The sequence below is a fragment of the Diabrotica virgifera genome, chromosome 4 (genome assembly GCF_917563875.1).
Source record: "Diabrotica virgifera virgifera chromosome 4, PGI_DIABVI_V3a".
Lineage (NCBI taxonomy): Eukaryota > Metazoa > Arthropoda > Insecta > Coleoptera > Chrysomelidae > Diabrotica > Diabrotica virgifera.
Genome location: NC_065446.1, coordinates 118,024,577 through 118,042,654, shown reverse-complemented (window position 1 = coordinate 118,042,654; position 18,078 = coordinate 118,024,577). Strand labels below are relative to the sequence as shown.

Genomic DNA, 18,078 nt, shown 5'->3' with positions numbered 1-18,078 from the left:
TAATTCGGGCTAACTTTACGTCCGCTTAAATGCGTATTTTAACGTTAATTCGGGTGCAGAATCACAACTACCCGTTTGTCCAACCCTTTACAGCGTTATTCCAACCCCTTAAATTGCGAAACCACCCCTTGTTAATTGTAATTATTTTTTTTATTTCTTAATTCGGGCTAACTTCACGTCCGCTTAAATGCGTATTTTAACGTTAATTCGGGGGCAGAATCCCAACTGCACGTTTGTCCACACCTTCACAGCGTTTGTCCAAGCGCTTAAAGTGCGAAACGACCCCCCTGGAGATTGTAATTATTTTATTTCTTAATTCGGGCTAACTTCACGTCCTCATAAATGCGTATATAAACGTTAATTCGGGGGCAGAATTCCAACTACACATTTGTCCAACCCTTCGCAACGTTTGTCCAACCCCTTAAAGTGCGAAACGATCCCCCTGGAGATTTCGTTTCGCATTTTAGGGGGTTGGACCAACGCTGTGAAGGGGTGGACAAACGTGTAGTTGGAATTCTGCCCCCGAATTAACGTTTAAATACGCATTTAAGAGGACGTGAAGTTAGCCCGAATTAAGAAATAAAAAATAATTACAATCTCCAGGGGGGTCGTTTCGCACTTTAAGCGGTTGGACAAACGCTGTGAAGGTGTGGACAAACGTGTAGTTGGAATTGTGCCCCCGAAGTAACGTTAAAATACGCATTTAAGCGGACGTGAAGTTAGCCCGAATTAAGAAATAAAAAAAAGTAATTACAATTAACAAGGGGTGGTTTCGCAATTTAAGAGGTTGGACTAACGCTGTGAAGGGTTGGACAAACGGGTAGTTGTGATTCTGCCCCCGAATTAACGTGAAAATACGCATTTAAGCGGACATGAAGTTAGCCCGACTTAAGAAATAAAAAAATAATTGCAATTAACAAGGGGTGGTTTCGCAATTTAAGGGGTTAGACTAACGCTGTGAAGGGTTGGACAAACGGGTAGTTGTGATTCTGCACCCGAATTAACGTTTAAATACGCATTTAAGCGGACGTGGAGTTAGCCCGAATTAAGAAATAAAAAATAATTACAATCTGCAGGAGGGTGGTTTCGCACTTTAAGGGGTTGGACAAACGTTGCGAAGAGGTGGAAAAACGGGTAGTTGGGATTCTGTCCCCGAATTAACGTTTAAATAGGCATTTAAGCGGACGTGAAGTTAGCCCGAATTGAGAAAAAAAAATAATTACAATCTCCAGGGGGGTCGTTTCGCACTTTAAGGGGTTGGACAAACGCGGCGAAGGAGTGGACAAACGGGTAGTTGGGATTCTGTACCTGAAATAACGTTTAAATGCGTTTTTAAGCGGACGTGAATTTGACCCGGATTGAGAATTAAAAAAAAATAAATTAAAGTCTTCAAGGGGGTTGTTTTGTACGTTAAGGGGTTGGACAAACGCTGCGAGGGTGTGGACAAATGGGTAGTTGAGATTCTGCTCCCGCATAAACATTCATTCTAATGTCTGAAGTACTTTTTCGGCGGTACTGTCCTATTATCCGTAAGCAATATATTATATATAAAAAAAATTATTTTAAAAATATCAGTGGGTGGACAAAAAAAATTATGTGGTGGACAAACGATGGGCAAACAATATAGCAAGAGTTTTTTAAATTTTCGAATATTTGTGGATTTGTAAAGTTAGCCCGAAAAAAATTTTTGTTTATAAAAAAAATTGATGGGTGGACTGACGAAATAACATGGTGGACCAACGTGGACAATCAATGGACAATCGAATGGCATTAATCACATTTTTTTCCCGGCATTTTCGGGCTAAGTTCATGGACCTTATTTTTAAACGTATTTTACTAATATCGAGTTCTCTTTCTTTCAGTTAAGAGTCTACAAGTTGTCACGGGCACGTTTTTGACACTATGTCTTGGTTGAAGTATCCCGAGAAACTTTTTGAGTGGAATGAAAAAATTCAATACAATACTAAAGAGGGGATACATTTACCCACCGATAAAAATTCTACTAGGAAAAAAGGAAATACTACAGACACTACAAATAAAAATAAAAACTGTAGCAAATCGATTATTCATGGAGAAACTTCGAAACAACAGTCCAATGCCACTGGAAATATACAAACCACTAAAGTTTTGGCAAATGCATCAAAAAGCGACGATAAAAACAATACTGGACCACATCAAAATACCATTTTGAAAAAAAGAACATCTGATAAAACAGGAAACGAGGATACAAACAACAGTGGAGAAATTAATAGTAGCGTTCTTACCGCAAAAGATCCAACGAATCAGTTGGAATCAAAAGAAAATACTTCATCTATGGGTAAACCTAAAAATGCTAAGAAACAAAAAAAGCGTAAAAACAAGAGTAAAACAATGAGTACTGTCGTTTCTTGCGTGAAGGATCCGACAAATCCGTTGGAATCAAGAGAAAATAGTTCTTCTGGTGGTAAACCAAAGGATGTAAATTTGCCTACGGATAACAGTATTATATTAGAAAAAGAACAAAGCAACATTAAAGAAAACGCGGAGAAAAACAACGGTGAAACAATAATTAATGGTACCTTTGGTTTTGTAAAAGGTTTAACGAATGCGTTGGAATCAAATAAAAATACTTCATCTGAGAGTAAATGTAAAGAGGTAAACTTGTGTACAGGAAAAACTAGTAAGAAAGAAAAAAAGGGTAAAAACAGCAGTCAAACAATGAGTATTAGCGATTCTTGCCTAAAGGATTCGACAAATCCGTTGCAATCAAAAGAAAACATTTCATCTGTTAGTAAACCAGAGGAGATAAATTTGCCTACGGAAAACAGCATGGTATTGAAAGAAGAAAAAACCGACAAAATCAACAGCCAAACGATTAATCCCTTAAAAATTCCCAAAAAACCAATAGAAAATCTTAATTTGTCTTGGGTAAACAATCCAAAAAAACTGCTAGAAACTGAAGAAGGTGCCTCTTGTAGTAACATCACAAAGAAATCGAAAGCCAAGACTGAGAATACCTCTCTTCCAAAAAACACTTCACATAACGCGGCAAAAAATAATCTTTTACATTTGGATATCGTAGAACAAGTAATTAAGAACATAAAATCCAACAAGGAATTTAAAAGTGTGTTAGAAATTGTTTCAAATATAATGTCGAACAAAAATTTTGGAAATCGGTAAGAATTAAATATATTTTTTAATTTATTTGAAAAATAATTTATAAAGATATACAATTTATAGGTTTCTATCGCTAAATTTCTCACCTCTACTAATTGCATCTTTTTTTATCCCACAACTTAATATGTTTTCCATCTTTTACGTTATTTTGTCGGTTATTAGCACACTCATCACTGTATTTTATATAAACTAAAAGAGGGTAGTTCCCTGGGTTGGCTGTACACCATGTAGTTAAAAAACTCTAAACATGAAGTAAAACCACTTCTATGTAAAAGGTACCTATATTTAATAAAATTTTAAAAATCCCAATGGATTAAATAAAATAGGTTCATTCAGAACGTTTTCGGACCTATCAGTCCATCATCAGTGAATTCATATATACTTGCTAACTAGCCCCAGAACCAAACAATGGTTGTACTTATAAATAAATCTACATTATAGTGTTATGTATTTGGAAAGGCTAAACGCCGATGTTACAAGAATACCTTCAGGAACATGGTCATACTCTAAACGAGAACCCTCTCAACCATCTCGGGCCAACGATGTCTGCCAAGTGACATCGTTGGCCCGAGATGGTTGAGAGGGTTCTCGTTTAGAGTATCACCATGTTCCTGAAGGTATTCTTGTAACATCGGTGCTTAGCCTTTCCAAATACATAACACTATAATGTAGATTGATTTATAAGTACAACCATTGTTTGGTTCTGGGGCTAGTTAGCAAATATACACTCCTGGCCAAAAAAACCTGGACACCTTAAAAATAGGTCATTTTTGATGTCACATAGGTATCTCCTAAACCTGTGGTCCGATTTTAGTGATTTTTTTAATATGTTATAGCCTTATTCTTTAGCAATATCGCTGTGATAATATTGTTGCTAGACAGGTAAATTGTCATTGTATACCGGGTGAATCAATTAAACTGTGTTTTTTTTTTCAAAGTTCGCCACACCCTCTAGAATATTCTAGCATTTATAAAATACTAAAATTAAAACCCAGCTATAGCCTCATGTTTTCTTAACATTCTGTTTTTTGATTCATTCTCTTATGTTGTATAATAAAAAAGTTAGTTACTTTAACAACTAGCCATGTTTTTCATCAATACAGGGAGATTTTAAATAAGTATAACAAACTTTAAGGGGTAATTTGAATGAAAAAATAATGACAGTTTGCTTTATAAACGTATGTTCGCAAATGCTTCGTTTCCAAAATACGGGATGTTGAATTGCTTGTTACAAATTAATGATTTATTTATTGCTCTAATACCGGTTGAGGTATGCAAATGAAATTTAGTAGGTTTTAAGAGAAAGTTATTGCGCATTTTTGACGTACAATTAAAAATTGTATATTCACCATTGGCGTGCATACGGGTCATACTACCCGGTCTTGTTACTCGTATGCACGCCAATGGTGAATATAAAATTTTTAATTGTACGTCAAAAATGCGCAATAACTTTCTCTTAAAACCTACCAAATTTCATTTGCATACCTCAACCGGTTTTAGAGCAATACATAAACCGTCAGTTTGTAAGAAAAATTTCAACACCCTGTATCTCAGAAACAAAGCATTTGCGAACATACGTTTATAAAGCAAACTGTCATTATTTTTTCATGCAAATTACCCCTTAAAGTTTGTTATACTTATTTTAAATCTTCCTGCATTGATGAAAACATGGCTAGTTGTTAAAGTAACTAACTTTTTTATTATACAACATAAGAGAATGAATCAAACAACAAAATGTTAAGAAAACATGAGGCTATAGTTGGGTTTTAATTTTAGTATTGTATAATTGCTAGAATATTCTACAGGGTGTGGCGAACTTTGAGAAAAAAACACAGTTTGATTGATACACCCGGTATACAATGACAATTTACCGGTCTAGCAACAATATTATCACAGCGATATTGTTAAAGAATAAGGCTATAATATATTAAAAAAATCACTAAAATCGGACAACAGGTTTAGAAGATACGTGACATCAAAAATGACCTATTTTCAATGTGTCCAGGTTTTTTTGGCCAGGAGTGTATATGAATTCACTGATGATCGACTGATAGGTCCGAAAACGTTCTGAATGAAAATATTTTATTTAATCTATTGGGATTTTTAAAATTTTAGTAAATATACCTTTTACATAGAAGTGGTTTTACTTCATGTTTAGAGTTTTGTATTTTATGTATTATAAGTTTGTCTGTAAGGCTATGTTTCATATGAGTCAATTACTTTTCAGAAGCTACAAAATAAAAACTAGCGAGTTTCTTTAGGCATGACAGTTATTGAACTTTCTTTTTTCTTTTAAAAATAAGTCTTTGTAAGTCCTAGGTTTTGACCCAACGTGACCTTAAGTAGAACTGGAAGTTGATATACGATTTCACTAATTTTCAGTCATTTCTGCCAAACTTCCGGTCATAGCTTTTTAACCGAAAATGACATCAAAACTGGAACTAAATATTCGAGCTCGCCTGTTCAATAGGGCTTTTCATTCACAGTTATTTGTTTCGAGCTTCTGTCATGTGTCACATAATATTAATATATCTGCGTCGTACGTTATTGGTATATACCAATGATACAAACCAAAGACGTATATCTTAGATATATTAATATTATGTGACACATGACAGAAGCTCGAAACAAATGACAATCGACGAAAAGTTCTATACCTGACGATTGATACATCATATATGTATTATCTACTGTTTCTACGACTATAATGTGGCACTTCCTATTAAACCTTTTGAACTGAAATGGATATAAAACCGGAAGTATATATTTATTCTCGTCGTGCTAAGGCGCGTCGAGTAATATATCGCTTATATTATTTCGGCGACTTTAAAATAGTACTTGTAGTTGCAATTCTGAAACCGGAAGTCCAAGGTTAAATCTCTCAAATTTGATACTATCTTTGAGTTCTTAAGCTCTCACTCGACGCGTCAGTTGTCACTCTCAGTTTTAATAACACAATATTTATATTCGCGCACAGACACATAGACGGGCAGACAGGCATGAAACCGGAATATAATATGGCTTGTACTATTTTGGCGACTTTAAAAGAGTACTTTCGGTTGCAACTCTAAAACCGGAAGTCGTAGGAAATATTTCTCATCTTTTATCATCGCTGCGTTATAAACTTTCATTCGATCGATACCACATTTGTCATTCTGTCTGGTCTGATGACGGAGAAGTTGTGTTTACAAAGACACTGGGACAAGCGGATGTGGATAATTCAACGTTCTTACATTTATTCAAAATGGGTGAAAAGAAAGCTAGAAAGAAAATTTTAAAATTAAGTAACAGTCTACCTGTTTGACTGGGATTAGTGGAAACATGGCCAGATTTACTTAAGAGAAATGTGCTTAAATCTCGCATTTGGTAGGTAATATTATTTCTCATTTTTTATCATCGTTGCGTTATAAACTTTCATTCGATACCACATTTGTCATTCTATCTGGTCTGATGACGGAGGAGTTGTAAACACAAAGACACTGGGACAGACAGACATAGATAATTCAAGATTTTCATATTTTTTCAAAATGGGTGAAAACAAAGCTAGAAAGAAAATTTGAAAATTAAGTAACAGTCTACCTGTTTGACTGGGATTAGTGGAAACATGGCCAAATTTACTTAAAGAGAAATGTGCTTAAATCTCGCATTTTGTCATTTGTATTTCAGTTTATACCAGCAGTTGTTCTTGGTAACCCTAAACAAGCCTACTTAGAAGTCTCTTTAAAAATATACTTAATGAATTTTATTTTGTTTGCTTTTTATTACCATATTAGTTTTACTTAAACATGCTTTAAAGGTATATAAGTGCGTTATATTATTTATTAATATACAGGGTGTCCCGAAAAGATTGGTCATAAATTATACCACACATTCTAGAGTCAAAAATAGTTCAATTGAACCTAACTTACCTTAGTACAAATGTGCTCATAAAAAAAGTTACAGCCCTTTTAAATTACAAAATGAAAATCTATTTTTTTCAATATATCGAAAACTAGTAAAGATTTTTTTATTGAAAATGGACATGTATCATTCTTATGGCAGGATCATCTTAAAACAAAATTATAGTGAGAATCGTCCACCACATAATAATTTTTTGGGGGTTTTGATCCCTTAAACCCCCAAACTTTTGTGTACGGTCCAATTAATTCATTATTGTGGCACCATTAGTTAAACACAACGTTTTTAAAACTTTTTTGCCTCTTAGTAGTTTTTCGATAAGCGAGTTTTTATCGAGATGCGGCTTCTTTTTTAATATATTTACATAACAATTTTATGGAAGTTTTGTTCCTTTAAACCCCCCAAATGTTTGTGTACGTTCCAATTAAACTATTATTGTGATACCATTAGTTAAACATAGTGTTTTTAAAACTTTTTTGCCTCTTAGTCTTTTTTTCATAAGTCACCTTTTATTGAGATCTGGCTTATTTTCAAAATATACCTAAAAATGTAAATTATAAATACATTTTCAGATTAACAGATCTCTATAATCGTACTTAACCATGTACAAATATGTGGTGGATTCGATAAACACTGGCTTATCGAAAAAGTCCTAAGAGGCAAAAATGTTTAAAAAAAAAACAGTGTGTTTAACTAATGATGCCACACTAATAATTAAATAGGAACGTACACAAAAGTTTGGGGGGGGGGGGTTAAGGGAACAAAACCCCCATAACTTTTTATGGGGTACACAAATTTCACTTTAATTTTTATTTGCGATGCTGTTGCCATAAGAATGCCACATGTCCATTTACAATGAAAAATTTCTTAGGAGTTTTCGATATATGAAAAAAAAAATTATTGTCATTTTGTAACTTCAAAGGGCTGTAACTTTTTTTGTGTGCACTATTGTATATAAGTGAGGTTCAATCAACCTATTTTTGACCCCATAATCTGTGGTATAATTTATGACCAATCTTTTCGGGACACCCTGTATAATAGGCGTTGGAACGTGGCTGATGCTGTAGCCCAAACGGAAGGACTCTGAATTGAAATAATCCTTTACCCGGTGCTATGAACGCTGTCAAAGGCTTGCTTTCTCTGCCAATGGTATTTGCCAATAACCGTTTTTAGATCCAATGTTGAAATGTATTTTGCTGCCTTTAATTTGTCCAGTATGTGATTGATGTACGGAAGTGGATAGGCGTCTTTTTCGGAAATTTCATTGATACGTCTGAAATCTATGCAAAATCGGTAACTACCATTTTTCTTCTTTACTAAGACATTTGGCGAGCTGTACATTCTTCTATAACTCCTTCTTTCAACATGGTATCTATCTCGTCGTTTATGCTCTTTAGCATGGCGGGATTTCTCGGTCTGTATCTTTGTTTTATCGGAGTGTTGTGTGTCAGTTTAATCGTGTGTTTGATTAATGGGGTTACTTCTGTGATCTTATCAAATTTGGTCACTAAGGTGGTTCGAAAAAAACTTTTTTTTTATTTCAGATCGCTATAGTGCACAAAAGTTGCCATTGGTATAGACTTAAAAAAAGCACTAATTATTATTTTTTTTATTAATTTGTCTTCCGGTCGCGCAATGCCATCGAAGTTAGCAAAAATGTGAAAAACCTTAATTTTTCATATATTTTTTTAACAGGCCAGATGGTTTTAATTGCGTTCCTATACCATGAATTAACTAGGTACTAAAAGTATGTAAAATCAATATAAATGCACGTATTATACATTTGTTTCATATCTTCCGGTGGCGCAACATAATACAAAATGAGTAAAATTAGTAGTTTTTGCAAAATTTCAGAGTTTGACTGTTTGGTACAATTTAATCATACTACTTTTAGAGATGGTATAGTTTAATTGAATTACAATAATATATTTAAAATCCAAGCATATAAGGTAAATTTTGATATTCAAGTGGAATTCGGTCGCGCAGCCCCGTCAAAAACAGCAGACTACCGAGAGACGAGGCGAAAGTGACGAATGCCAGCGAAGCTCGCGCTGCCACAAATAAAGATACATGTGGGAATACCTCTACAATGGAGTATTTGTCTTCTCCATTACAACGAACTGCCATTCCACCACCTTTTCCAACACTTGGATGAAAATACAACAGGCCCAATAGGATATTCCGGACCAATTGGAAAGGCCCTACCTGATTGTGAAAGACTACCACTTCTTGATTTTAATCCTATTGATTGTGAGATTCCAATAGTTGACAAGCATATTCTTGCAAGCACCAATAATTGTACTTGCTTGAGATATCAGAAATCATCAAGTCAGGACATTGTTCAGAAGACTTTGTAGTGGGTACGTGATCCTATCCCAACGTCACATTCAAGATGGCTTACTATTGCAAACCGAGTTTTGCGTTTATACAACAATGTGTCCAACCCTTCTGAAAATCTGAGAGAGATTGTCACATTCGTTCTCAAATGTTATAATATGCCTTTGTGGTTTGCCACAAAAATAAACCACAAATTCACAGATGGGTCTAGACATGATTACAAAATCATTGAATATTCAAGGTACTTACCAGAAGAGCTTCTTCAAGTTGTTGATCCCGTTTTACAACGGAATGCTTACTTTGCCCATCCCGAAAATTTACTTTTGGCTATGGTAACTGATGACAGAAACCATATTCGAGAGCTAGGCTTTAGGCGTATCATGAAGGAAAAGCAAGCAATATCTGAAAGTGACTCTATCAGAATCTTTAAACCACCAAACTTAAACTTTGAAGCTAAATAGTATTACGAAATCATCAAATAGAACACCAGTACACTGACTCACCTCTACTGCTAAGAACATTGACTAATGAAGAGATAAAACAGTATGTGAGCAATGACTTCAAGCCTGTTATGAGTATAGATACTTTGCCATGCCATACACCGGCAGTTGAAAGATGCGTTAAACTAGTGACCGTAGCTTCAAGTAAAGTGTGTGCACACAGTTCCAGAGACGGCTATATTAGAACCACATTATTGCACCGCTCAGAGATGCTAACGATTAAAATCAACAACAACTGGTAGTCTTTCACAATTAGGTAGGGCCTTTACAATCGGTCCGGATATCCTACAGTGCCTGTTGTATTTCCATCTAAGTGTTGGAAAAGGTGGCGGAATGGCAGTTCGTTGTAATGGAGAAGACAAATACTCCATTGTAGAGGTCTTCCCACATGTATCTCTATTTGTGGCTGCGCGAGCTTCGCTGGCATTCGCCTCTCGGTAGTCTGCTGTTTTTGACGAAGCTGCGCGACCCAATTCCACTTGAATATCAAAATGTATCTTAGATGCTTGGATTTTAAATATATTATTGAATTGAATTTAACTATAGCATCTCTAAAAGTCGTATGATTAAATTGTACTAAACGGCCAAACTTTGAAATTTTGCAAAAACTACTAATTTGACTCATTTCGTATTACGTTACGCGACCGGAAGAGATGAAACAAATATGTATAATAAGTGAATTTATATTGATTTTACATACTTTTAGTAGTTAATTCATGGTATAGGAACGCAATTGAAACCATCTGGCCTGTTTAAAAAAAAATGAAAAATTAAGGTTTTTCACAATTTTTGCTAACTTCGATGGCATTGCGCGACCGGAAGACAAATTAATAAAAAAATAATAATTAGTGCTGTTCTCAAGTCTATACCAATGGCAACTTTTGCGCACTATAGCGATCTGAAATAAGAAAAAAAGTTTTTTTCGAACCACCCTATTGGTCACTTCGGTTTGTAAGAAAAGTTCCAATTTGTTTTGTTGTTTTTGCGTTAAAGTAGGCTTAGTGTTCAATTGACTTCTTGCGACGCCGTCGTTGTAAGTACTTTCTGTAAAGTTACTAGTATCTCGTTCCTGTATTGCTGAATCCAATTCATCGACTTTTGTTGCAAATTCGACGTTGACGTCCATACTGTTTTTACTGTCGTTGGAGTTTATCGAAAAATCAATGCAGAATCCACATTTCCGTATGTCATCGATGCCTAGTATCGCCTGTGACGAGAGATTTGGCATGTAATAAAACTTAATTTGACGGCATTCATTATTGATTAGGCATATGGTATGATAGCTGTGTCTTATTTCTTGAGTGTTACCGTCTGCAAGCCTAATGTAACGTGGTCGTTGCGTTTGTTGCTCCAGGTAACAAAATCAGTCGAAGACAAAAGTTCACTTTTTAAGACATTTTTATTTGGAATCAAAACATACAAAAGATAAGATAATTAGCCTTAGTTACTCGTTAATTTCGTTAATAAAATATATTTATAATCTACGCATCGAGCTTTCGGTTCGGGTCGATGTGACGATATTTTGTACATGAATGAATGATATTGACGATCGGGTGGAGTAGGAATTACTTTTATTAATATGAACTGGACGTATAAGGAGAGGAAATCTCGCTCAGCTCGCCAGAGGAAAAGACATGTAGGGAAATACGATCACCGCTCGTATAAGGATAGGTAAAGGGAAAAACCGTTCGTATAAGGATAGGTAAAGGGAAAAACCGATTCGTTCAACGCACTAAAACGACGGCGGAAAATTGTTGGGGATAACTCGCCTCTTATACCTCGTTGTTGTTTATTATTCTTCGATGAACGCTCCAAGAATAATAACCAACTATGCTTTTCGTTCCGACTTTTATATCGTCCGAGACGGTGCAAAAACACGTTTTACTTAATTCATTGGCATACTCTAGACGATTCCAGTTTTTATTGATGCGCATTTAAGGTCAAAGCTTCCATTCCGTAAAACAGAGTCGAGAAAACGTAGCACCTAGCCAACTTTACTCTTAGCTGTAACTTTAGATCTCTTGTGCAGAGCACTTTTCTCATTTTGTTAAAATTCGCTCTAGCCTTTTATATTCTAATTTTAATCTACTGGAAGTAATCATTTGTGGAGTTGATCATTGTTCCAAGATATGCATATTGGTCTACTCGTTCGACATTGGTTCTGTTTATGAGGAGATTCTCGTTAGGTCTTTGAGTTTTAGATATTCTCATAAATTTTGTCTCTTGATGTTCATTGTTAGACCGTATTATTGGCCAAATATCGGTATTCTGTTTACCAGTCTCCGAAGATCTTTAATATTTTCGGCTAAGATGACAGTGTCATCTGCATATCTAATGTTGTTAATGGGAACTCCGTTCATCTTTATTCCAGATGTTTCACCCTCAAGAGGATCTCATCCGGGTGGGCATTAAAAAGAACTAGCAACAATACGTATCCCTGTCTCATCCGGCGTCTACTTTCAAGTTCCTCTGACAGCTGTTCGTTAACACGTACTTTTGCTCGCTGCTTATAGTATAAATTAGATATGATCCTAAGGTCATTGTAGGCTATCCTCGTTAATTTCAATTTCAGGACATTCATTAATTGAATGCTATGCTGGAACAACGTTGTAATCGCCAATACTTTCATATGTGGGTTTTCCATGGAATAAAGTTCTAAATGTGCAAAATAATGTACTGCTGACTGTGGGGAATATTATGAGCAGGGTCGCGTTTAGGTCCATTAACGTCCTAGGCCATTCTGTAGTAGACGCCCTTCAACCATGTACCATTTGTGCGAAAAAAAAATTGCAAAATCACTAAAAATGGATTTAAACTACGATGTGTATATACCTATAACAGAATAAATTTTCATTCCAATTCATCGCATCAGAGACTTCTTTTCAAAAAAAATTTTTTTTTTTTGACAATATCGACAAATTGCACGTTCTTGCGTCATACTTGATGAGAAATTTTTATGTCCTATATATTTAGAAATGACTTTTCAGCGGACACGTTGGCACCTGGGCAGCACAAGTAAATGTGCAAAGCAATGTCAAAATTAGGGAAAATATCTTTCAATCCACTTAGTGCAGTCACTGAAGGTTTCCACCTCCGATATCATGATATTTTCATAAAAAATTGGTGAGTAGTTAGAGGATACCTCAAGGAACAAAGGTGACATGATGCCAACTTGCGCTTTTACCGTGGTGGTGAATGCCACCCCTTCTCGAGGATGAAATTTTCTTTTTTTTTAATAATTCCATAAATCGATAGAGAGACAAACTTTAAGCAAAATTTCTTATTCCATGGAATAAAGTTCTAAATGTGCAAAATAATGTACTGCTGACTGTGGGGAATATTATGAGCAGGGTCGCGTTTAGGTCCATTAACGTCCTAGGCCATTCTGTAGTAGCCGCCCTTCAACCATGTACCATTTGTGCGAAAAAAAAATTGCAAACTCACTAAAAATGGATTTAAACTACGATGTGTATATACCTATAACAGAATAAATTTTCATTCCAATTCATCGCATCAGAGACTTCTTTTCAAAAAAATTTTTTTTTTGACAAAATCGACAAATTGCACGTTCTTGCGTCATACTTGATGAGAAATTTTTATGTCCTATATATTTAGAAATGACTTTTCAGCGGACACGTTGGCACCTGGGCAGAACAAGTAAATGTGCAAAGCAATGTCAAAATTAGGGAAAATATCTTTCAATATATTAATATAAATCGATACTTTTTGAGTTATTAAAGATCAAAGATTTTATTTTTTCGTAAAAAATGCATATTTTAATGCTGTTTTTCACGTAGAACTCAATAACTATAAGCTTTTACAAAAAAGTTATTATTACCAAAATTGAAGATAATAAAAAGTTGAATACACTCCTTGCTTAAAGAACTAGTTAATTCAAAGTAAGTTATGGTTAATTGAATGTATATTTTTCAACGGAGTATTCAAGCTTAAATAACGGGAAAAAGATGCATTTTATAAAATATACCTACTAAACACTTGTCAAAGTACTTCGGACTACCTATTAAATGAGCTCCAGTATAAGTCAGTATCATCACAATTAAGCAAATTATGATGAAAATAAGAGAACCCTTTAGAACTTTTTAGGAAAAAGTGAAAAATAAAACATACGCCATTTCCACAAAAATTAAAATTTATAGTAATCCTTAGAAGAATTTCTTTATATTAGCATAAATAATAATTTCAGCAATTTGGACTGGTTTAGAATGCATATTAAAAAAAAAGATATAATTTAAAAAAATCAGAATTTTTAAAATTATCCTAACTTTCATTTTCTTTTGATAATAACTCCAAAAATACTCAATATACGTAAAAAGTGATATATGTATAACCAAATTTTAGTTTTCTCTGTATCAAATATTTTAACTTTATATGACTATACATACTGTATAAAACTATAGGGTATATAACTATAGGGTAAAAAATAACCGAGATAGAAACGTTTAAAGCTTAAATTTTGCTGCCAGAACCATGTAACCGGGGCCATTTAACCTTTTATTTTTTTAAAAAGTAAGGGGTTTAAAAGATTATATTCAACGTGGTTTAATAGTCAATAAAATTAACTTTCAAATGGTGTTAAGGCAAACTTGATGTCGTAAAAATTAACGGAGTTATAAAAATTCTTAAAAGATAAATTTTGAAAAATATTTGGTGCATAAATTTTAATGCTATCAACTTGTTCGGGGCCTCATTTGATAGACATTTCTAAGTACTTTGACAAATTAATGTGTAATAAGGTTATGTTATAAAATGTATCATTTTCCCGTTATTTAAGCTTGAATACTTGGGATTTGGGATACTAACATTAAAAGGTCTTTTCAGTAAGGAGTTTATTTCATTTTTTATTAGATTCAATTTTGGTAGTAATAACCTTTTTGTAAAATCTTATATGTTTAAGTTATTTATGAAAAATCGGTTAAAAACATGCATTTTTCTCCCAAAATCAAAAAATCTTTGATCTTTAATAACTCAAAAAGTTTTGATTTATTTTAATAACTTTTATGTAACAAATTTTGCTTAGAATTTGCCCCTCTATCGAATTCTGGGGATATTTTTAATAAAATAATTTTCACTCCCGAGAAGTGTTGGCATCCACCCCCAGGGTAAAAGCGCAAGTTGACACCATGTCATCTTTGTTCCTTGAGATATCCTCTAATCACTCACCAATTTTCATGCAAATCGATGGAGGTTCAACGAAATCGGAGGTAATAGCTCATATCCACCTTCAGTGACTGCACTAACTCCCTTTAAATATTAAGATAGGTATGTCAATTGGTGATTTTATTGTGGTATCCAAATGCATTCCGAATGCATTCATGAATGTGTGGACTTTCATCTCATCACTAGCTGAAAAGTTTAGTTCATCATCGGCTCCCTCGTGAAATTGAATTTTTCTTTTTCTCTTTCTTATTTCTTTATATGTTTTATTTGGGCACAATGTTTTGGCTTCCTTGCGGTAAAGTAATTTGAAAGAGTAATTTATTGAATACTCTTTAATGACAGAACCCAGATCCATAATTTTTATACAGCGTGTCTACTTGAGTTGGAAACATATGGGAAACTTTTTTATTATTAATTTTACGAAAAAAAGTTATTCTTTATAAAAAGTTCTGCATGCCCCAAAACCTAAGATTCAATCATCAGATATCAAATTTTCTGAATATTATACGAGGTATGTCAAAAAATATGAACTTCGTTCAAGAGTAAAGTACCTTTATTTCTCTCAATATCGAAAATGCTTATTCTGAAAAGTTGTTTGGAAATAAAAACTAAGCTCAAATATGCAATTACATGCTTCTAATTGGAAAAAAATATTTTCCAAATTTTTCTCAAATTTATTGATACTAACTTCGTTTTGATTCATTACACATACGATAACTCTTTTATTATTACTTTTACGAAAAAAAGGTATTCTTTATAAAAAGCTCTGTAGGTCATAAGGCCGAAGATGCAACCAACAGATATCACATTTTGTTAATTTTATACGAGTTATGTCAAAAAATATGAATTTCACTCAAGAGTAAAGTACCTTTATTTTTCACAATATTGAAAACAGTTATTAAAAAAGTTGTTTAGAACTAAAAACTATGTGTCAATATGCAATTACATCCTTCTAATTGAAATACTGTGAAATATAAAGGTGCTATAATATTGAGCGAATTTCATATTTTTTGACACACCTCGTATAAAATTAATAAAAGTTGATATATCATGGTTGTGTCTTAGATTTTAGACTATGCAAAGCTTTTTACGAAGAATAACTTTTTTTCGTAAAATGAATAATAAACGAGTTATCATATTTGTAATAATTAAAAACAATGTTGGGTATCCTTAAATTTGAGAAATTTTTTTTTTCAATAAGAAGCATGTAATTGCATATTTGATCTTAGTTTTTAATTCCAAACAACTTTTTATCATATGAATTTTCGATATTGAGACAAATAAAGGTACTTTACCCTTGACCGAAATTCATATTTTTTGACATACCTCGTATAATATTCAGAAAATTTGATATCTGATGATTGAATCTTGGGTTTTGGGGCATGCAGAACTTTTTATAAAGAATAACTTTTTTTCGTAAAATTAATAATAAAAAAGTTTCCCATATGTTTCCAACTCAAGTAGACACGCTGTATATAAATATTTTTGTACAGTATTTGTGCCGCCCTCCCATATTGTGCCGCCCTGGGCAACTGCCTATATTGTTTAATGGATAAAGCAGCCCTGATTATGAGACTTAACTTGCCTGTTTTGGTAGTTTGAATGTTTGAAAATTAGTCAACCTTCAACTTTCGGTGTAACAATGTTGTATGTGTTAAAGTGGGTCGTCTTTCGCGTCAAATTTTCTGCACGTATTTTGTTAATCAACGTTTTCAATCGTGTAATTTGTCATTTCGTGCTAAAATAGATGTTAGTCAGTGGCGGCTCGTCAGAGGAGGCAAGGGAGGCTCAGCCTCCCCATAAATTTTTTACACACTCTATACTGTTTTGTTTATCATGAATCGCGAAAACAACAATTACTCTCACTATTATACAACGTGTAAATTCCATATTATCACTAATTATCCATACGTACGGAGCATTAGCATTAGAACGCATGATCGCGTCTCAGTTTTATTACATATTATTGTAGGCAGGACCCTGGGTTATCCCGAGATGCATGAACGGAGCACGGAGCCGAGAAGCCCAACAGTCTCCCTTGCTAATGCTCCGTGCAGCGCAGCAGGCGTTTAAGGAGACCCGGTCTCCTAACAGTGGCATCTACGGCGGCATCACACGCTGCCCGGAGATATACCAAGGGAGGCAGAGTACTTTCTCAGCTCCGTTGGGTGGTTGGATGCGTCTCGGGACAACGAATTTTAGGGTCCTGACTAAAAATAATGAAAAATCTAAAAGTGCGAATTTTGTTATGAAATTTGGTATGTGGGGTTATAATAATATTTGGAACAACTTGCTCAAATAACTTTTTCCGATATCTCTAACTCAAAGCAAAATATCGGTAATTTATCGTGTTTTTGAATTCGCAGTAGGCCGCGTTTAGAATTAAAAAAATTCAGTTGAGTATCTTAAAAAATTTGAAGCTTCATTATGTATGGACGGCAAAACTTCAAATCTGTATTTATTTTGATATGCATAGGTATCTATTTACAAATAGATGGAATTGTTAACAAATAAACTACACAAACTTTGGTATTAAACTTTTACTATTAGACTAACTATTTTTAAAATGATATGATATCATGAAATTATGAATTAGGATGATATTATGAAATGTAAATAAAAAATGGTCAAAAGATTGGGCCTTAAATTACATTTTTTGGCGCATTTTTTTGCTAGTGCAAATTTGTCTAGATATTTTACAGTTAGGTATAGCCTCCCCTATTGTAAAAATCACGAGCCGCCACTGATGTTAGTATAACCAAGTCAGTGATTTCCCAAATTAATAGAGGGAAAACACGTTTCTCAATTTCACGTGTACCTACTTAACTTTTTGTTTCTAAAACAACGTTTTAACCACCTTACTTCCACACAACAACGTTTTAACCGACGGGGATTTAACACGTTGTTTTATTAAAATGTAGCATATAAGTTCATAGATGCTTGTTTTGTATATAACCTAAGGTTATTTTTGTTGATATTAATGTTATGCATCCTATAGTCTATCATATTA

At 34.0% G+C, this 18,078-nt stretch overlaps 1 protein-coding gene across 1 annotated transcript in view; it reads left to right on the top strand.

Annotated features, from left to right (window-relative positions):
• LOC114337502 (calcium-dependent protein kinase 6) overlaps positions 1-18,078 on the top strand; it is a 182,621-nt gene that overhangs the window by 51,982 nt on the left and 112,561 nt on the right. The window contains exon 2 of the mRNA XM_050648381.1: positions 1,863-3,155. Coding sequence (XP_050504338.1) covers positions 1,903-3,155 — 1,253 coding nt within the window. The 5' untranslated portion in view covers positions 1,863-1,902. The remainder of the gene's footprint in view (positions 1-1,862; positions 3,156-18,078) is intronic.